Below are 22,220 nucleotides of genomic sequence, written 5' to 3'. Positions count from 1 at the left end.
TGGACCTATTATTTTTACGATCCCGGTTAAGTTATAACCGAATTAGTGACGCGAATGCTATTGGAGTCCGCCACTTCTTTCTGAAGCGGTTGGCCGATTAAGTACCGTAGCTGTGATATAAGCTACGAGTAAAGCGAGGGCCTTCAGGCATTGGTCAATTAATTGTGTACTCAGCTCTGCGGATTCGGAGTTTTTTTTTTGTTTATATGTTTTGGGATCCGAGAACAGAGCTCACTTCTTGGCGTCAACGTTTAATTTTATGCAAGGTAAGCGTTGCCTTCTATGTTTTACTTCTATTTTTACCCTGATTTTTTATTTATTTGTGGAAATTTAGTTTCGAGTTCATAAGAATGTTGTATGAATTATTGAATTTGGGAAAGAGAGGAGGTGGCTGTTTTTAGTTTGAAGTTCATATAATTTCGAAAGAGAATTGTGATAATCCACCCTTATGGTTAGGCAACACACCTTTACATCTGAAACAAAAATATGATATGCTCTGTATATAACCAATCGACCGTTTTGCGCAGATGCCGAATACTAGGGGATTTTGGTAACGAAGCTAGGGGAGAATGAAGAAGATGGCGATGAGGTCGACGGAAGGCATCACGCGTTCCCGGTTTTTATTCTTGATTATTTTGGTTGTGGTGTTTTGAAGGTGTATTTACAGGTAGTAACCATTTTATTCTTTCTTGTACTAGCTATTAATAATTGAATTTCTTGCCACAATTTGATATTATTTACATTTTGCTGATTTTGCATAAACTACGATATCTGAATCATGGCGTACTCCATGCCTTTGTTTTGAGTACCGTTAGATGAATCGTGTTTGTTATACTGTGCAGGTGATTATGCCATTGTTTTGTTTAATTAAGTATTTATTTCTGTATTCACGCAGAGTTGATTGTCAGTGCGATGTTGCTCTGTTCGATTGATCCGTAACTATTCCGTGAGGGAAGTACCTAATACAGTTTGATTGTTCGCTGTATCTGTTACTTTCTGATTCGTGGCGCGCTGCATTTCTTGTGCGTTACCTATACGAAGGGGGGCTCTCTTATTTAATGTTTCGATGTTTGTGTGTGCGAGTGGTGCATTCTGTCTCCGTGGAGTAGGTACCTAATACAGTTCGATCTGTTGCCTACTCGTCTCGTGCGGATTGCAGTTCTTAGCATCTTAGCAATGCGAGTAGGGGCCCTCTCATTAACATTTCCACTATTTAAAATATGTTCTGCTTGAGCGATAATCGATTTTCACATGAATACTTGCTATTGGCATTCTCACATGTTCTTTTCGTGTTAAATAAAATTATGTTAACTGAAGGCTGGCGTAGAGCCACACCATTTACATGTTTCCTATGTACATGCAATTTATTATTTTACGAATGGTGTTAGCTCAATTGATCGTACATGTATTTTGATATGTTTTTGTACTTAATTGACTTATTATGTTTTCAACTGCAGTTATGATGTCCTGTGTATTTTGTTTTTATGAACTTGTTTAATTGCATTTGATTTGATTATCTGATTTGTATCATACAATTTGAGATGTTTTATTTGTGAATTTTCTCTTGCATTTTATTGCCGTAGGTGATTTATTTCATGTATTTATGTGGCCTATGCCGGGGTTTTTGTCCCGTAGAAGGTTTCCCTGGCATGGTCTTGTTGTGTACGTAATATATTTATTTGTTCTTGTCATTTGTTACGCACAAAAGTTCTGTCTTTTATTTAATTCCCTTCCCGATTATGTCTCACGTCCCAACAGATAAAGAACCGATTACACAACGTAGGAGTTCATTCGTGCCATCCATATCGAGCAGACTGCCATCCAAATTCAAAAGTGCCGCGAAACGTCCATCGTTTCGACTTGAAAGGTAGGTGGCTCTGCTTGTAGTTTTTTTTGCCAGATTTGCCAACGGTAAGTATAGGGTAAGTTAACGTGTCAGCTTGATAGACCCCTAGGAACATTACAGAATACATGTCATTTTTTATAAAAAGTATCGTGTAATTTATTAATTACAGCAAAATAGAAAATCTAAAGGAGACTAAAATGCATAACAGAACAGATAACATATAAATAGTGTCTATATAAAGTTGGTTTTAGGTAAGATTTGTTTTAATTTCTAAACGCATCCACTTGTTTTAAGATTCAGTAATTAATGTTATCGATCATTCTTGATTAGTCGGGTTTTGATAAATTGGGGTATTTCAATTGTATTTAATTGTCATACGTTTATATCTGATTTGAATAAATTTGTTGATTTAGAAACAATTTCTACAGTACCGTGGCAGATGATTCGCGAGGAAGCTATGACTGAAACAATTGATGCAATGTAACTTTCCCTATGGCCCATTTTAAATAACTCAGCGCCTTTACATTGTCGTATTCTTATTCTTAAAAAAAACGCAGTGTATAATATTGTATTGCAGTGTACGAAACACATGTCTTATGTGTATTGTGTGTTGCCTACTTTCTCATTTAAATTTTCGATGCAACATGGCGGCTGGGCTCCTATTGTCGTCACTTTCGTATGTGAAACTCAGGGTAAACTGAAGTCGTGTAAACGCCACTTGAATGGGGTAAAAAGCGGCTTGTGTAGCAACGCAGTAGTATAAACGGAAGCTCTACATACTCTTCATTATCTTACGTCCACAAATAAGAATAGGTTTGATTTTTTGGCGATTCGTTAATTGAGGTTTGTTTTATCAATAACGGTTTGCACTTTACCTAAACATACAATTATTTTTTTCTAATTGTCACGGATCTTGGATTTTAAAAAACAAAAATGTGCTTGAAATTCTTTTCAGACCAAGCAGGCCGGGATGCCAAAACAACAACACCGAAATTCAAAAATGTTTGATCAATACACGTATAGTGAACTCAATCCGGGGACACATAATACGGTCTTTAAATAGATTGATTTATAACAATTAATAATTAAACAATAGTGCGGATTTAATTATCTATCACTACGACATCGATGTTAAAACTGAAACTAAACACAATTCAATTTGCTTATAACAAAAAGATTTATTGACAATTCTCGAACGTCACATCTCCTTTTATTACTTATGGCCTCTATCGACATTATGGCACCTCGAAAAAACGTTCTAGAAAGTTCGGAACAATAAATTTGCAAATCAATAATTCTTCTTATGACGTAGCACCCGAAAGAAGTGTAGTGGTCTATAGTGAATATGGCACTGGACTGAAAACTGAAAAGACTCGGATTTGTTTCCCTGTCCCGCCAGACCATCTGTAGCATTTTCTTGTTTAGTAATGCTAGCCACACAGCATCTCTGGAATTGGTTCCAGATACGGTCAGAGCAAAATTGACTATCCCTAGCAGTAGCACGCTTAATATAGCACACAAATGCTCAAACAAACGAGACTGGTGTCATTACTCATTTTATTGTATTAAATGAGCCTTATTATTATGTTGTTTCGATCCAGAAATTACCTACATCTTTTTCTCAAGCAGATGGACGTACGGTTTCAATCGCATACCCCGGATATTGCCGCCACAACCACGGACACACCAAATAGGGCAGATTTCCAGTGATTGCAAACTAGGGCAAATAAGCTATTAGGTATTGGGCGAAATTTACAACACAAATGGGCGGATGGAAATGTGGTAGGAAATCTAAACAACAGACCGACTCATAAATGGCAATGAAAAGCACCATGCATAAAAACATTGAATAACGAAATAATTTTTCACTCAATGATAAAAATTAGTATAATGAAATGCAGGGCGTTTAATTAGGCGGCCACTTCAGATGTTCCTAATTAATAAACAGGTAAAAAAGAATTTCCCAATAGCTTGCTTCGAGATACTGCCAGAGAGCATTTCGAGTAATGGGGGCATCCCGGCTTAATTTTTTATTTCTGATCTACAATGTACAATAAAAATAAAAAGACCCGTGTGTCCTCAATTTTTATTTGCGAGTAAAATAAACCCAAAATAAATTATTGGAAAGCTGTGTTTTTAGACCGAATTTGAAACGCTTCAGTCTAAATACGTCACGAACCTACAACCAATCACGTAAAAGTGAGCCGGCAACCTTGTGCGAGGGTCTGACGTTTGTCGGATATATTTGACGTTTTAAGAGGCATGTTTAACTGCATCACAGCCGTCTATAATTATAATTATAGACGGTTGTTGGATCTAACGCGAAAGTGAACGACAAGTGCCTGTGACAGGTGACACAAGTTACAAATGACAATCTCCTGCAACATTGCCAAGTCGTTATGTCATCTGAATGGTTCTAGGAGCTGATTGGTCGGGCTTATTACGTTACAGAGCCCGTCACAATCATATCGTTTTGAATAAACCCTTAAACCCGCACATGTTTATTATTTTTTTGCTAATCAACCTTTATTTTTAAATAAACTTTTACTGTCCAAAAATATGTTTTATGGTTTCAGGTACCTACACGATTATTAAATTAGAACTGTGGAATTTAACTATACTGTAAACCGCCATTCAAGATCGCGCCCGAAATATTGAACATGTTATTCTGATGCGAAATTAAGTTGTCGTATATTATTATTTATGTTTTTTGGGGAGGACTACAAATAAAAAGTCCAATTTTACCTACAGTTGACGTGAAAAATGTTATTGCCAGACTGAAGCTGCAATAAACTTATGTTGCAGATTGTGAGTTAAAATAATTAAGATGTTGATGCGGATACACGGTATCTACCACGGGAAATACCACAAATTATTTACGAGTACCTGACCGTACTATATCTTCCGATCATTTCAAAGACGATGATATATTGCTTTGAATGAATTCACACAAGAAATATCTAAAATCACTTCTGAAACATGAAGTAGCTTTGAACTACACAGTTTATATTTGAGTTTCGACGGACGGGAGTACTATTTCAAGAGAAGAAGAAGAAGGAACTTGTTTTGTCATAATCGGGAATTGCGAGTCCTATTTTATTGCGAAAACATTGCACATCGACATTAATAAGTAGGTACCTACCGAAAATGACGAAATATATATCGAAACACGTAGGACCATTGGCATCCATGATAAGAAAGAAGATTCAAAAGCCTGCAGCCGAATCTAAGTACCATGTTCAAATGAACATTCAACAAAAAACATATAAAATGATGTGCCACATGACAATATCGCGTCAAAATAAAATGTTTGGGAACCACCTTGGACGCCATCTTAAATTATTCAAAATGCTCAAGCCGGCAGAGTGGCATCAATCGAATAAAAAATCTACATGGCATAAGCATTCAAAGACAGTGCGAACATTTTATTCATACCTACCTCAAAACAATGTTAGGGTAAATGACCATATTTTTGACACCGTCCTAATATTTGACACATTTAGGCTTTATTCTAAAATAATAAGTATTCTGAACCATTACCTCCAAAAAACTAAAGTCCCTAGATTACTAAAGTCACGCGAATGGCAGCCATTTTGGCTCAGTTCGGGAGCCGCGAAATTTGAATTTGAACAACAGTTGGAAAGTAGGTATATTTAAAGGCACATCCACACTATAACGAATGGTGTTGTTCACCTCTTATTCTATTCGATTTTTCCGTTTGTTTCATTCTATTAATTATGACGCCCACACAGCTTTCTTGTGTGGACGAGTTGAAAGTTGTCAATCAATAAATCAATCAACACACGTTTATTATTTATAGTGGAGATGGATAACGGTTCCTAGTCAAAGAAAAGAACGAATCGAAAAAAATGAATGAAATAGAAAACGAAGAGGTAAAAAATAAGAAACCTTTGTCGGAGATACCATCAGAAAATCAAATAAAAACATAAAACCTAATGACTATGTTATTGTCAACTACGAAGAAAAGATGTTTCCAGGAATCGTAAAAGACATCAATAAAGAAGAACAAAAATATTTTGTAAAGGTTATGACTTCGAGTGGCACAGATAAATGGAAATGACCCACTCACGCTGACGAATTATGGTATGAATCTATGGATGTTTTAGAAAAAATAACAGAACTCCAATTAGCAAACATCCGGGGCGTTTTCAAAGTGCCTGAAATTGAAAAATATGAATAATTATTCATTATTTTTTAGTTTTAGTTTACACAAATTGGACGAACAATATTAAAATAAAAAAATATTAAAATTAGGTTACCTACTTTCCTTTTACACCCGAGATCTCCTGTTGTCAAATTTTGGTACCATTGTTTGTCAGAATTATGTACACTGTCAAAATAAGGTACAAATCTATGTAAAATATTGGCACATATTGAGCTATATCTTGGTGTCAGATAAACGTACACGGGTATCCAGATTGATTTTATTAATTTTTTATTGCAAAATATATAAAACTTAAATCAATATGTTAGTTCTATTGAACATGAACCTTGTTGAAATCGTGTCAAGGTGTACCAAAGTCAATTTTAATCCCGTTTATTAACGCAACCTGGTTATATAGCTTTGGTTTGACCCTTTAGCGCCTTAAGATGTCAAATATAATATAATACCTTATTATTAGAAATTTGACTACAAATATACAACGGAAAAGTTCAATTTTTGATACGTAAACCGATTTAGCTGTTTGTTTCCCACTTCGATAATCTTATCAAAGCGCGCAGGATAACTAACGAATAAAGTGTTTCCGTTAGGTATAATTTTTGCATCTCAGCCTAAAGAATTCTTATTAAATGGCAGACATCGAAATTGATGAAGAATGGTGTACAGAAACTATTGCCGGTTTACTATTATTGATAACCATGATGTTTTTAAACGCCATTCAACTCAAGGTAAAACTCCTAGCTGATGTTAATTAAATGTTAAGCACGTTGAACTTGCAGGAGGAGACAGGGAGTCTGGGGACAACAATAAAATTTTGTTTCCTGTTTCCTGTAATAATTTGCATGGTGGCGGTAATGCTGATTCTACAACCAGTGTTCTTTGTATATCGCATGGTAATCTCGATTAAACTGCGAAACAGGTATGGAAATAACTTTTATGGCTTGTTGTCCGGACTCGACGTTTGCGTTAACCACCCAGTTAAGCAATACGCAATGATTGGCATTTTGGTCATTTTTGAATTCGATGATAATGCCGAAGGACAAACTGTATTGGAATGCCTTAAAGATCTTGTAGATAAAAACATTCTAAAAGATGATCAGCTATCCAGAATGCGTACCACAATTAAATCATATGGAGGATACCCCTTCCTCGAGTATATTGATATGAAGACCGAGGACTGTGTTAAGGAATTGCCAATCGTTGACGGTGATTTGGATGACGCCGCGTTAACAAGGTTGCTCGGTCGGTGCCAGTACGAGCCATTTGATGGCCCTTTTTTGTGGGACGTTAAGGTTGGAACTCAACCTCTTCAAACGGAGAACGACCGTAAGCGGTATCCCGTAATGATCCGCGTCCATCACGCATTGACGGACGGTGTCACTTTAATACAGCTACTCGCGGGAGTGCTCGGTGACAAGCCGAATGGAACAGTGGGAAAACACGAGAAACTTCAACAGCAATCCCAGGATTATCTTATATTGCGATTGTTTCAATTCTTGGGCAAGATCGCCTGCGTGATCGTGTATTTCCCCAGCATTCTGTATTCACTCGCACTAATAAAGAAAGATGTGAATGATCTGCACCAAAAGAAAATGGGGAACGATGAGAAGGTTGCTTTACTCTTCGACAAGGGCGGCTCGTACTTCCAGAAAGTGAAAAACATAAGAAGGTTAACAGGGGCTTCAATTCCCGAAATCATATGCACGGCATACAGCGAAAGTTTAAAGGCTCACTTCGAGAGGGTTTGTTTCCCAACTCCTGATGTGCGTAAAATTGATCATTCTCTTTGCAGTACCAGAAAAAAAGCTCAAGACAGACAACGTTCCTACTGCCGGTCGTTCACAATCCGGAAGAAATCCAAAACATGCGAGCAATGAATATTAAAGATCTAAATTTGAAAAACAAATTCTCCGCGATGACCCTTGCAATACCGTTCTCTGTAGAAAAAAACGGTTACGATGGCAATGTTCCACTCTACTGTAAACTACAGGAAGTAAGGAGAAGAGTGAACATGTTAAAGCGATCAATGGAATTTTACGTACGTTCTCAACTCGTGTCAATGAAATTCGAAAATTGATTTCTTACAGGTGTCCAACGTTTTATTCCATATAATAGCGCCCTCGTTCCCGGGAGTTTGCCTCTTGCCCTTCGCCTACTTCCTAAATAATACTTCAATAGTTAGTCTGATTCCGGGAGTTCCAAAGGGATCTTACTACAACGGCAAGTTGGTGATGACCGATTGTATCTTCTGGGTACCGCATCTAATGCAGATAGGTAGCACTCAAATCAAATTACAATATTGATAGCACGAGAACATTTTTCAGATCTCGCCTTTGGGTCGTTTTCGTACGATAATCGTTTGATTCTTTCGTTCAACTGTGACGGTTTGTATATGTCTCAGGAAATGGCGCAGGAGATCCTAGAGGACGTTTACAAGAATATTGATTTACTTGGTAAAGAGCTGGAATACTTACATAAACGGTTTTAAACATAGTACGATATAATTATGTTGTTGTAGTAGTACTTACAATGTATGCCCCAGAGAATAAAATAATGGTTCTGCAGATTTGGCTAAAAATCATTTGGAGTTATGACGTCTTCAATAATTTGAAATTCGTATTGTATTGTAATTTTGCGAACGTCATCTTCTAGAACTGTAAAAGTTGCATTTTTCGGAAGCGAATACTCCGATGGCTGGTTTTCTTGGAGCTTGGAGGCGAAATTTTCTACAATATTCGTTTGAGATTGATAACCACAAGATCCATAGATTAAGTCGTGTGTTTCCATTTAAAATTTCTTCATTGTAATACAAATTATCAATACTGAGTAGATGTAGCAGCAATTGCGATAGGGAGGGGAGACACACCAAATCTGAGGAGTGTTCTTTCTACTCAAAATTACAAGTAACGGAAGCCAGCTACCACATTTTATTTAATTTGAACTCTTTTTTGTAACTATCCGTTGCAAATAGGGGCTCATCAGTGAGCCACGATTTAGCGGAAAGAACCCCGAGATTATGGTTATTTTTAAATTTTTGCTTTTTGCTTTTCGCTTTTCGCCTTTTGCTTGTCGCTTTTCGCTTTTAATTTCGCTTTCGCTCTTCGCTCTATTTAGCGGAATGACCTTTTTTTTGCTTTTCGCCCTTTGCTTTTCGCTTTTCGTTTTCCGCTTTTTGCTTTGAACCTAGGATTGCTATTTTCAACTTGGGATGTCAATGTTGGTTGGATTGGAAATATGGAACTTTTCTTCAACAGTTAGAAACGAATCAAAAGGCCTTACAAAGGATAGCAACCGACGCGCATTAGAGAAGAGGATGGAACCAAAAACAAGAGACGATTAAAAGAAAACAACAAGAAATTAGTTGAGACATTAAAGAAATGTTTGACAACGTGCGAATATTTAGAGGAAGAAGTGAGAATAAACCAAATTCAAATAGAAAAGAAAATCCATGCGCTAGCTAGGACAAGTTGAAAGAAAAAACTGAAGCTGAGCTGAAGGGATTCAAGCAGTTGAGAGGTTCCACCCTGTAAAATTCGCGCACACGGACAATGGGATGGTGTTATACGACAAAAACTGAACAAAAAGTTCCTCTACCAGTTTTCCATCAGACCGCGATTTTTCGAGCTACCCCCCTACGCTGCGCCACTGGTTAAACTTAATAACACATTTTTAAAAACAAAAGAATGTTCAAAATAAACAATAATTATGACGAGTACGTAATTAATAATTACAACAGTTGTTCAAAATATCCACCGTCTGCTAGTAAACAAGCTTCAGCAAGTCGAAAAAAAAGTGCCGGTCTGATCAAAAACTGGTAGAGGAACTTTTTATTCAGTTTTCGTTGTATAACACCATCCCACAGTCCGTGTGCGCGAATTTCGAAACACCCTGTACATTGTACAACTTACCTTACAACGATACATACATTTTTGAGAGTTGGCAACCATGCTATTTCTAGGTGGGAAAAAGCTGCCTGCGCCATTTAAAAAGCACACGTTAGGCATCTTGTCTTAAATGGCGATCCTGTACGTGTCGCTCCATAAATGTTTGTTGTTATTTTGTGTTATTTAATGCAGGTAGTAATTTTTGCATTTCTTTATATCGTATTTGTGTTTTGTATGCCGCATTCTATATTTTTTGTGTGTTTCAATCTTTCAATCATGGTTAATACCGTTATCCTTTTGTTTGGAATTGTTTACGCTTTTGGTGTAATGTTTGCTTAATTTATATTTATGTGTTGATTACTTGGTCTTGTCCGAGAAGTTATAGTCATATAAATTTTGATCATTTTATTTTAATATGTGGAAATTACCGATTCGTTTGATGTATGTACTGACTTGTTGTTTGTAACTAACAATTTTCTCCGTGAACGAATCAGCCCCGGGGGTGGTAAAAACTGTAGTCAAATTTGAGCTACGACACCCAATCCCGGATTGTCTTCGACATTCAACTGTAGGCTCAAAACCCCGAAACCAGAGGCGGGTTACCTATCTTGCAGGAGCGGGATTACGATAATCAAAGCTCTTCAGTTTGGAATCTCTGGGCGATAAATGAGTTACGATTCGTAATTTCCACATATTTTGTTTTAGTTAAATTTGCCTACAAGGCCATGTCATTTTCCATCTTGTTTTTAACAAAAGGTCTTTATTGCACCAAAGATGAGTCACATCTTGTGCATTTCACCCTTCCTTAGAATCTTGGTACCTGCTTACTTGACGCATAATTCCCAAAACTTGTTTTTAACCTATGTGTTACTTCTTGAAGTCTACATGCTGCTTTTTGTTGTTGTTACAATTTTATGTTACGCATTCACCTCATTACAAACAATTAATTTTACTACACAATTTAATATTAATTTGACGGCTGGTTTTTTTATTGGTAAGTTCTTTTTTTCTCCCAGCTTATTTCTATTTTTATTCGGTGAACTACCGTTTTTAAAGTTTATTTTTGCAATGTAATTTATTTCGACTAAAATTTCCGAGCTTTTACAATCAATAATAATTGCGATAATTATTAAACAAACTTTTCACAATTTCATTGTTTCATTTTACGTTCCTTCCCTACTGTGTTTCAGGTCATAACGTTGTTTACGGCTAACGTAAGGGGGTCCTGCCTTAGATGTTTGATCACGTGCCACATTTTAAATTTAAGCGGGATTTTGTTTAATTTTGGAGAGAATCTTCATCGGGTGACCATTTTTAAACGTTGCCGGGTTGATTTTATTTCCGTGTTCTTGTAGTGTGAAGTTAGCGTAGAACCTGGGGGTTAAGTACACTACACAGTTATGAACAGAATTGCAACAAAAACACAAGAAAACATACGACCAGTGGGAAGAAAAACTGGAAACTGACACCACCAGAATTGGAACTAGAGTGGAAAACCAAGGTAGCTTGATACTAAAGAAGTATAGCATTTTCAGAGGACTATAGCGCTTTCGCACCTCCAAATGCAGTATGGTGCTTATAGACATATATAGTACATGCTTGCCAAACGTGACAATGACAGCACAAGGAGATTATGTTCGGTTAGAAACAAGGATAGTATTATCGAAGAATGACGCAAACTAGTAAGAGAGGCATTTAGTCCATAAGACCCCATACTGCATATGGAGGTGCGAACGCGCTATAGTTAAGAATGTGGTCGGAGAAATCGAAGGGCACGATATACCGTTATTGGCGAATCGAGGACTAAGTGGGAGGAGTTTAGACAAGTAAGAGAGATAGAGGTGAATGCAAAGCGAAACTGAACAAGAATAAATGTAAAATTTGGCAGATGTTTAAAGAAGATCTTATAAAACAGTATTGGTCCAAAGAGGTCCAATGAAAATTTGGACTCCGACTCGCCACCCCACGCCTTTCCCAGGCCAAATTTGAAATGTGCAGTGACCACATCTGGTATTAAGTCAACCAAACGAATTATCTGCAGCTTAATTAGTCGTTTCCCAGGATAGAAGAAAATATACTGGTTGGATTGGGGGTCAGCACCTCCAAAAAACCAGTTCCAAAAAATCTCCTCTAAAAAAACTTCCTCCAAAAAACCGCCTCCAACAAACTCATGCTAAAACCTGTTCCAAAAAACCTCTAAAAAACCTCCCAAAAAATTTCTTCAAGAAACTTTTTTTTTTGAAGTTTTTGGAAGAGGTTTTTAGGGAAGTTTTTTTGAGGGAGGTTTTTTTGGAGGAGGTCTTACCATCCTTAGAATCCTTTGAATCCTAATCCTTGGAATGCTCGGAATTCTCGGAATCCTCCGAATCGTCAGAGTCCTCAGAGACCTTATAGAATCATCAGAACCCCCTTAATCCTTATTAGGAACCTTAGAATCCTTGGGTTCCTCGGAACCCTTAGAATCCTTGGATACTAAGGATTTTAATGATACTAAAGATTCCAAGGATCCCAAGAATTCTAAGAATTCTCAGGTTTCTAATAAGGCTTCTAAGGATACTAAGGATTCTAAGAAACCATCTTCCAAAAAACCACTTTCAAAAAACCACCTCCAAATAACCACTTTCAAAAAAACCTCCTCCAAAAAAACTCCTAAAAACTTCCGAAAAAACTGCCTTTAAAAAACTCCTCTCAAAATCTGCACAAACGTTCAAAACACATACAAAAAACCTACAACAATCCTCCAAAAAACCTTTTCCAAAAACTTCTCCAAAAAACATTTTTTTTAGGTTTTTAGTAGGGTTTTTTGGAGGTCTTTTGGAAAAGTTTTTTGGAGGTTTTTTTGGGGGAAGATTCTTTAGAGAAGGTCTTAGAATCCTTACAATCCGTAGAATGCTTAGAATTTAGGATGCCAATAAACCAGTTGCAATAATTCATTCTTTCCGCTAGACTTCTAAGGGCCGGTTGCACAAACGCAGTTTAAACCTCGTTTAGATTAACGCAATGGATTAAGACATATGATTAGTGGAAAATCGACAAAACGTCAAATTTCAACCAATCCTAGACCTTAATCCACTGGTTAATTCCAAGCGAGGTTTAAACTGCCTTTGTGCAACCGGCCCTAAGAGTCAGTGCATTGTATATATATATGAACAGTACCTAATTATTGTAGTCACTTGAGTAGTCGAAATTATTTAATAACTAACAATTTAATCAATATTTGCAATGGAAGTCTTTTGATGGCCCCTAATTAAGTGTAGGAATAATCATTTTATCTTTATTGCACTTTAGGCTATGTGTATAGTGCCTATATCGAATAAGCGTTTACCTATGTAGGTTTGCAACCTTTAGGGATGCTTTAAAATACCTTGAAATTTGGGAAGATCGCCGGAAATCGTTCCTAGGAGATCTCTTGAAATCTCCCTACTCGTACAGCGAAATCCCACGTCGGTTTCCCCCTCACATCGTGCAAAACACAATTTTTCCCCCAAAATGGAAAGCTGTTAATCGCCGAATCATTAGAATAAAAGGCTCCCTATTTCAAAGTGGTCATGAGAGTCAGTCACTCTATTAACCTGCATTTACGAGAATTAATACGCTGAACAACAGCAAACATATCGCCACGACCAGGAAATGTAGTTGGCCAATCGCACCTAATTTAACCACTTCTCATATTTTTTCCGATAAGTTAATCTATTACATGGAATTTATTCTTGTGTAGCTCTGGTCCAAGTTTTGTCAAAATAGGGAAACAACATGGAGGAAGAATGGTGCGATTGTGTAGTGGCGCTTCTGATTGTTTTACTGACAATGCTTATTCTAAACGTTGTGCAGATTAAGGTAAAGATAAAATACAGTACCTACGTGCGGGCAATTATTTAACGTATTTCAGGCGGAAACGGGGAGTGTTTGGAGAGCAATTCAATTTGCAATTCTCTTTCCTGCCATAATGGTCATTGTGACGACAATGCTGCTAATGTATCCGTTTTTGATCATCTATCGCGCGTTTCTCTCTATAAAACTACGGGTGATGTTTGGGAAAAAATTCTACGGGCTACTTCACGGCCTTGACGCGCCGCTCTCGCATCCGATAAAAAAGTATGGCATGATTGGCGGTTTGATAATCGTTGAAATCGATACTAGCGTCACCCAAAAGAGTGCGTGGGACTGCGTGCGAGAGTTTGTTGATGAGAAGGTTCTGACAAATGAGCATTTAGCCAAATTGCGTACGTCAGTGAGTTGGTATGGGGGGTATCCTTTTTTGGAAAACATTGATGTCAAGAGCAATGCTTTCGTTCGTAAATTACCAACGGTTGAGGGAATATTGGACGATGCAACCCTAATGAAATTGCTAGGACAATGCCATTATATGCCATTCAGTGGGCCATTGATGTGGGATGTGATGGTAGGCACGCAACCTCTGTTAAGAAAGCAGAGTTCCAACCCTTATCTAAAACAGTACCCCATCATGATTCGTGTTCATCATGGATTGGCAGACGCTGTCACGATAATGCAACTTGTGGCTGGTGTGTTTGGAGACAAATTTCGGGCAAGCCCAGTGAAACGAGTTGGGAAACTTCCGGAGGCAGAAGACTATATCATTGCGCGCCTATTTCAACTCCTCGGGCAGATTGCGTGCGTAATGGTGTACTTTCCGAGTGTTTTGTACCTGTGTACGTTGGTAAAGACGGATTTTAATGAGCTGCACCTTAGAGGAATGGGAGACGACGAAAACATAGCGGTGGAATTTGATGATAACGGAACGTACCTGCAGAAAGTGAAAAAGATCAGGAACTATACAGGAGCAACGGTTCCCGAAATCATATCCACCGCCTACAACGAAAGCTTGAAGGAGCATTTTTTAAAGGTTGAGTCCTTATACATTTCTATACACGCTGATTCTCTTTTCAATCTTACAGTATAAGAAAAGAAGGGAAGATCACTTTACGTTTCTCTTTCCAGTCGGCCATAACTACGAAGAGATGGAAAATGTGCAATCCATTGACGCTAAGGACTTGAAATTAAGCAACAGATTTGCAATATTGACACTTGCAATGCCATTTTCTATTGAGAGTGATACAGATTTCGACCCGAGAACGCCGCTTTACAGTAGATTATCGATTATGAGACGGAAAACAAATGCGCTGAAGAAGTCAGTAGAATTCCACGTAAGTTGATGCCTTGACTTGCCAGTCACCCATTTTGACCTGGGTTAAACGGGGTCACAAGGAAAGTTTCTAAGTTAAATATTTCAGGTATCAATGATTATTTATCACCTCATCGCTCCAGTTTTTCCCTCCGTCTGTTTATACTTTTTCTCGTACCTTACCAACATTACATCAATCATCAGTCTAATACCTGGACTTCCGAGAGGATCTTATTGTAACGGAGCGCTTCTGGTCACCGATTCCGCATTCTGGATACCCCATCTGCTCAGCATTGGTTGGTATGGTGTTAATTGAATTTTCTATTGACCGTTCATTTTAGATATTTCTCTAGGTTCGTTTGTGTACGATGATCGATTGATTGTATCACTTAATTGCGATGGTTCGTGCATGTCGCGCGAAATGGCACAAGAAATCGTCCAAAATGTTTACAAGAACATCGACTTACTGGAAGAGGAGTTGGGCTCGATTACTCCTTAATTAAAATTTAGGTTAGGTTTATTGTTTGGCACTACTTTAGAGGGAACTTTCTAAGCTGCAACACTTCGAAAGCGATTAGGCAATGACATTAGGGCAGGGGTCGGCAGCAAGTGGCTGTTTTGATATAACGTTGCGGCTCTCCGCATTTATCTAAAAAAATTAGTTCATTTTTTCGACATTCACCTTTTTAATTAATCTTATCTTATTACGAAATTGAAAGTAGGTACATTTACAGCAAATAATTACCTAATTTGTGACACTTGTTTACTTTCTGGTATTCTTTTGTTTTTTATTATCACAACCTACCAATTAACTTTTGTGAAAAATATTGAATAACCTAAAGACTATGGGGTTAAATCCCTTAAAGCACAGGACACCCCTTATAAAACTTGAAGGGAACACAAAAGACAATCGAATAGCGAAAAAAAATAGTGGTAGTTCCACTTGAAAAAAAGCAGTTATTTATTGACACCGTAAAAATGGGACACCCTGTATATTCAAAAATAATTTTTGTAGATCCACAACGGTATAGTATACGTATAGTTGACATTTGCACAAATGATTTTAAAAATATTTTTTAAACAGGTATGAGCTAGGAAAGACAGACGGCACTATTGCAGAACCCTGTACATAACCAAACACTATACTATTGAATTGAAAATTTTGAGTGAGTGGCTTTTTAAAAACTGGGAAATTGGCTCTTCCGTTCCAATAGGTTGCCGACTTCTGCACTAAGGTGTTACAAACCTGACTTATGCGATTGGAATCCAAACCATTATCTCTTAGATTTTCCTAGTTCCTTCAACAACGATAGATTTTACAGTAAATTGATTAAGTTTAGCTTAATTTGTAACGTTGCCTTAGCCAAGGTTATTCGCGAGGACCGTTAGTTAGCGATACCTACTACAAAATTTATAATAGATAATGAATAATAATAAAGATCTTTATTCTTGGAACTGTGCATCACAGCCATTGAAACGTCATACAAAGAGAGAAAGAATAACAAACTTTACGTACTTTTACTTTTACTATGAACTCTGTGAATTCCTTCACAGAATAAACCGATACAACGAAATATCGAAGGACCCTCAGTATTACAATCACTTTTAAGGACAATTTATTTTAATCTAACAAAATACATTTTATAGTTAACAAAAATGCATCAAATTCATGTCTTGGTCATTGAGATTATCTCTTGGTCTTTTTCCCAACGATCTTGGTGTATAAATAACGGTTTTGACATGTTTTGATCAAAATCCATGTGGTCGCCAAAAATAGATCAAATTCATGTCTTGGTCATTGAAATAATGCTCTTGGTCTTTTTCCCAACCATCTTGGTGCATAAATAACGATTATGACATATTTTGATCAAAATCCATGTGGCCTCAGAAAAACACAAGCGGTTTTTAAATGTTTGTTGGTTGCAGGTGGTGAATAGGGTGATTTATTATAAAAAGAGTGGTGGTGCTTCTTTGTGAAAATTTTGTCCTTACCCCTCGTATTGTAGGTGTGGATATCTCCCACTTTCCCAAAAGTGTTTATATTTTTGTGTATATAACAGAGCAATTTGAGTATACAGGGTGTTTTTTTGGGAGCTTTAGTTAAACGTTTCTGGGAAAGTAAAATAGGTAGGTTTTTGAAAAGTTGAACTTAGGAGTTACTCTGAAGGCCGAATCGATGTAAAATATTTTCAAAATGGCCGCACTTCCGGAAACACCGGAAGTAGATAGTAACTTCGTTATTTTAAATGGCAACCCCTATTTTTGCATTTTTGGATTCTACGTGAAATTTCAGTTCTTTTGATACCCATATGTCATATCTGCCATTTATGGTTTTTAAGTTATTTTGACTTTAAGAAAAAAAAATGGCGGATGCAGATGGTACCTTGATAATTGATTACTTGAAAAAGGGTATAGTCATGGCAACCCATTTTTATCAGTGCATAGAGAATGAATAGGGCTTTCTTTTAGTGTACTTAAAAAAAAGTTAAGTTGCGTACAACCGCACCTATGGAGATCCAAATTTAAGAAACTTTAAAGTCTATAAACTCAATTTTTTTAAATGGAATGACCCTGTTCTTATTATTGCATGAGATAGAAAATCGAAATTGGCATATTTTGATATTACATATTCCTATAGCTATCTTTAACAGTTTCTGATTTATTCCCATTTCATTGAATTGATCTAGGAATTGATGCGATTTTTTTCGCATTTTCTTTTTAGTAGTTGGCCATGATTTTAGAACAATCGAATTTTAAACAAATCAAGGAATGGATTCGTTAATATCATTTATTGTAGCCTAATTAATTCATTAATAAATAAGTTTTTTGTTAAGGATATAGGATGGAAAATTTTTGAAAAATCTAGACAGTCGTTCAACTGAATTTCTTAAACAACGTATAAGTCTGGAAATTAAGAGAGGTAATGCGATATCTGTTCTAGCAACAATTCCATACCAAAAATGTTTCAACAAAGTTTTTTATATTTTGCATTGAATTTATTTTGTTAATCTTGCATTTGCAATTCAATTCATTCTCTTAAATATTCTGTTGTAGAGCTTTGTATCACTTGTGCTTCAACGGTTTGTAGTGCATTTGGGGGTACAACATTTCCAAAATTGATACAATTTCGTTCCAGTGTTCGAATGAATGTACGGCAACCACGTGTCGCGATTCTGTCCATTTTACCATAAATAACAATTTATTAAATTCCAAAATAGATGAAACCACTCCGAGTCATCTTTCGATTTTTGAAAAACCTATGTTCACCTATAACAGTAGGTGACGGATTAGTGTCACTAGATTTGTTTAAAATTCGATTGTTTTAAAATCATGGCCGACTACTAAAAAGAAAATTCGAAAAAAATAGTGTCAATTCAATAAAATGGGAATAAGTCAGAAACTGTTAAAGATAGCTATAGGAACATGTAATATCAAAATATGCCAATTTCGATTCTCTATCTCATGCAATAATAAGAACAGGGTCGTTCCATTTAAAAAAACTGAGTTTATAGACTTTAAAGTTTCTTAAATTTGGATCTCCATAGGTGCGGTTGTACGCAACTTAACTTTTTTTTAAGTACACTAAAAGAAAGCCCTATTCATGCTCTAGGCACTGATAAAAATGGGTTGCCATGACTACAACCGTTTTCAAATAATCAATTATCAAGGTACCGTCTGCATCCGCCATTTTTTTTCTTAAAGTCAAAATAACTTAAAAACCATAAATGGCAGATATCGACATATGGGTATCAAAAGAATTGAAATTTCACGTAGAATCCAAAAATGCAATAAAAAAATAGGGGTTGCCCTTTAAAACAACGGAATTACTACCTACTTCCGGTGTTTCCGGAAGTGTGGCCATTTTGAAAATATTTTACATCGATTCGGCCTTCAGAGTAACTCCTAAGTTCAACTTTTCAAAAACCTACCTATTTTACTTTCCCAGAAACGTTTAACTAAAGCTCCCAAAAAAACACCCTGTATTGAGTATATACCGGCGACATCATACATGTTAAGTTGTAGTATCATGTACTGGGGCGAGGTAAAATTTTAAAAGTTTTAAATGACCCTCTGCATGATTGGAGAGAACTTAGATTAAATATTAAACGAATTATTCCTTTAACTCGTTTGCGTCCTTAGTCGCAAGTTTGGGATCAAGTTAAATTTACCCTTCACTATAACCCTATAAAACTATACAGGGTGTCTATTTTTCGAGTGCCACATGGGGTCTCGCTTATCTTAAGAGAAAGAAAGGTGGTTAAATCAGGGCAAAGTTGCGAATTTTGGTGCTAAATAATAATCTGAAAATAATTTTGAAAAAACGAAAATTTCTGATTTTAGATTTTAATTTTGTGATGATAAACTAGCGTACTAGACATTTCGAACCCAAACATTTTTTATGGAAAATTTAACAGTTTTCAAGATGACGGAGAGACGTGGCAACTTTATTTTTTCTTATTGTCGTCATTTAGGATTTTGACATTTTGAGATTACGTCTTTTCTTCTTAAAAATACAATTTTTTATTTTTTGCGAAGCGTGCTTTGGAAAAACAAAAGGTTTTTTGTTGTAAACAAAAATTTGACAGTTTGATCAATATGTTTGGTCGCGGCATTGGCACGGAATTAGTTGTGTTTACTGAACTGAACAGAATTAAACCTTCATCTTGCATGAAAATTGTATTCAAATTAGAACAAAATACATAAGAATAAATAATATTTAATTTAATCATTACATTATCTTGGCATTTTAATTGCTACAATTCTTTTTTTTCGCAATTAATCAATTAATTAATCATAATTAATAATAATTATTAATTGTAATTAATAATAATTATTAATTAATTAATAATTAATTCCGTCGCGAATAACTCGAAAAGATTTTACAAAAAAAGTGTATATGTAGAACACTTTTTGCTTAAAATTAATTTTTCTGTCAATTTCTGTGACCAAATTATAATACAAAATGTCCATCCCCGAGTTGGACTTCCAACCGCCCCCAACGTGAAAGCGCCTTTTTGCATATAGATTTTGACCCTTAGGCTATTCCCGACTGTAACGGCTTAGTTACGTTTACAGGGGTTAGAAACCCATCTTGCAGAAAATAAATGTTATTGTCTACGGCACTGGTATGAATTTTACTTTAACAATTAATTTTTTGTAAGGAAACATTTTCATTGATTCTTCCCTTGCGGAAAGTTAGTTGTTTATCTCCACTTGTGATCTGAAAATTAAAATCTAATGCTCTGGTATGATTGATTTGTTTGAATATATTGGTGAAAATAATCTCGTTCCAACTTCAGTTTTTTTTTCAATTTGTTTATGTATACAAATTAAAAATTTCAAGCCCTGTCTCGTGAACACGTTCAAATTTAATAACCTATCTAGATTTCTTTTACTATTTGTAATTACTCTAACACTCGGTACATTTTCCTATTCAAAAACAAATTTACACGCCTCTGGATGGTACATAAAATTTAACCCACACAAAAGAACGGTATTAATGGACTTAAAATTCTAAAAAGTTTACCAATATCTTTGATTTGGGTTCCCCTATCATTCTTCAAAAATACACAAATTGGGAATGACTTTAAGTGCAAGTTTATTTTACAAAAACCCTAAAAAATCGAGTCCTATGGATACATAATGCAAAAAATTTAAATAACTTACATTTATAGGTGCGCTAAAATATTTTCTCATTGACAGCTGATTTTCTCTTTTGGAAGAGTAGCAACAATTTAGAAAATTGAATGGTGGAACGCTTTGTACAATACAATCGGTCCTGTTGTATCGCCAGGTAAAAAATATTTGGTTACTCGTTGAAAGTGAATGGTTGACGAATTTGAATCTGGAACAAACCGTGCTTCAGGTTCCTCGCAATTTAATTTAGTTACTGGAAAAATTCCCAATGTTCCGCAGTATCGAAATGTCCATATTACTCTTGTAACTTACAGTTTTAACAGCCAACAAAAGCACGAATTAATTGTCTTTAAACCATTTAGCGGTTGCCATTGAATGTAAATTTAATAACGCCTTGTATACCTTAAACAGGTGTACATCAGTTGGGTTGACAAACTTGTTTTTTGACGTAACTAGCCAGCTTGGACCTCAACACTGTGGTGGTAACAATTTATTTCTATGCGAATACGCTACTCGCCGCTAATACTACGAAACGAATTTGTTCGTGTACGCTTTGAAAACGGCAAACACTTCGCACAATTCACGGTTGAAAATTATATCACTCGGCCGGTCCACTTTACAAACGAGCAATCTGAACAGACAATTGGATTGGTGTTGTAATTTTGTGTGCGAGCGCACCATCTTGGTAAAAATATAAGATATGTGTTTCATTTAAAAGAAAAATCTGCTCTTTACAAACTTTTTCACCTTGTCTGAAACCCCGCCCACTCAAAAATAAAGGCAAATAAATAAATAAAATAAATATAGAAAAATGTCAGTACCTATTTTGTTTCTAATTTTGGAGGCTTCAATTGCTCTGGAATGAACATGTTGGTGAAGACATTTTGTGTTCTTGTTCTGCTAAAATGACGCTTTCGAAACAAGCACTAATTTAAAATAAAAATAACTACACTATGGATACCTTTAATTATATGCACGCTGGGCCGCGCCTGGTGTATCCTTATCACAGCCCATGTACTTATAGGAGCCAGCAATCGGAGGATTGCAGCTTCGAAAGTTCCCCGTTTAGTACATATGACATATTTACTGTACTGCTTGTAAAATTAGAAGGAATGACTCGATGGTCCATGATAGCTAGTACCATGTGATTGCAAAACTATTATGAATAAAATAAAAAGAACTGAACTACAAAGTGGTTTTCCCAACGGAATCTCCAGTTTCAGCCTGTAATAAGAAGCTTACAAATCTTCCCCTTTCTCTGCTATCCGCTCATAGGGGATGTTATTAATCTGTTAGTTATCTAATGCACTGTCACACCTTTTTACTTCAAGTGACCAAATTACCTTGTTTGAGTAACAAGATTTGTCGCTTTTCCGTTTTTCTTATTTCCTTTAATTTTATTTCTCGTTTAATTACCCACTTCATCATGGTACAAAAAATGTGATTTAAATAAGAAAGTAACAATGATATTTTTCTCTTATTTGACGAACCTTTAATTTCTTTGGGATAGATTAAATTTAGTTGTAG

At 36.1% G+C, this 22,220-nt stretch overlaps 2 protein-coding genes across 3 annotated transcripts; both read left to right on the top strand.

The window, feature by feature from the left end:
• The first annotated feature begins 6,550 nt into the window (after window positions 1-6,550).
• LOC116172958 lies at window positions 6,551-8,595 on the top strand. Its single transcript, XM_031490241.1, has 5 exons — window positions 6,551-6,757; window positions 6,809-7,771; window positions 7,822-8,067; window positions 8,117-8,303; window positions 8,354-8,595. The coding sequence occupies exons 1-5, from the start codon at window positions 6,659-6,661 to the stop codon at window positions 8,515-8,517; spliced, it is 1,659 nt and encodes a 552-aa protein (XP_031346101.1). The 5' UTR covers window positions 6,551-6,658; the 3' UTR covers window positions 8,518-8,595.
• Window positions 8,596-13,631: 5,036 nt separating this feature from the next.
• On the top strand, window positions 13,632-16,601 carry LOC116172959. 2 transcript variants are annotated; one of them, XM_031490243.1, is made up of 5 exons: window positions 13,632-13,750; window positions 13,803-14,777; window positions 14,830-15,078; window positions 15,166-15,352; window positions 15,410-16,601. In XM_031490243.1, exons 1-5 carry the CDS (start codon window positions 13,667-13,669, stop codon window positions 15,553-15,555), a joined length of 1,641 nt encoding a protein of 546 aa, XP_031346103.1. In that variant the 5' UTR covers window positions 13,632-13,666; the 3' UTR covers window positions 15,556-16,601. The 2 variants fall into 2 exon arrangements, with proteins under 2 accessions (XP_031346103.1, XP_031346102.1); XM_031490242.1 differs by having other exon boundaries at window positions 15,398-16,601.
• The last annotated feature ends 5,619 nt before the right edge of the window (window positions 16,602-22,220 follow it).

The sequence above is a fragment of the Photinus pyralis genome, unplaced genomic scaffold (assembly GCF_008802855.1).
Source record: "Photinus pyralis isolate 1611_PpyrPB1 unplaced genomic scaffold, Ppyr1.3 Ppyr1.4_LG6, whole genome shotgun sequence".
In the NCBI taxonomy this organism is placed as follows: Eukaryota; Metazoa; Arthropoda; class Insecta; order Coleoptera; family Lampyridae; genus Photinus; species Photinus pyralis.
Note: the sequence above shows the minus strand (reverse complement) of the source record. Positions and strands in the feature narration are given on the sequence as shown.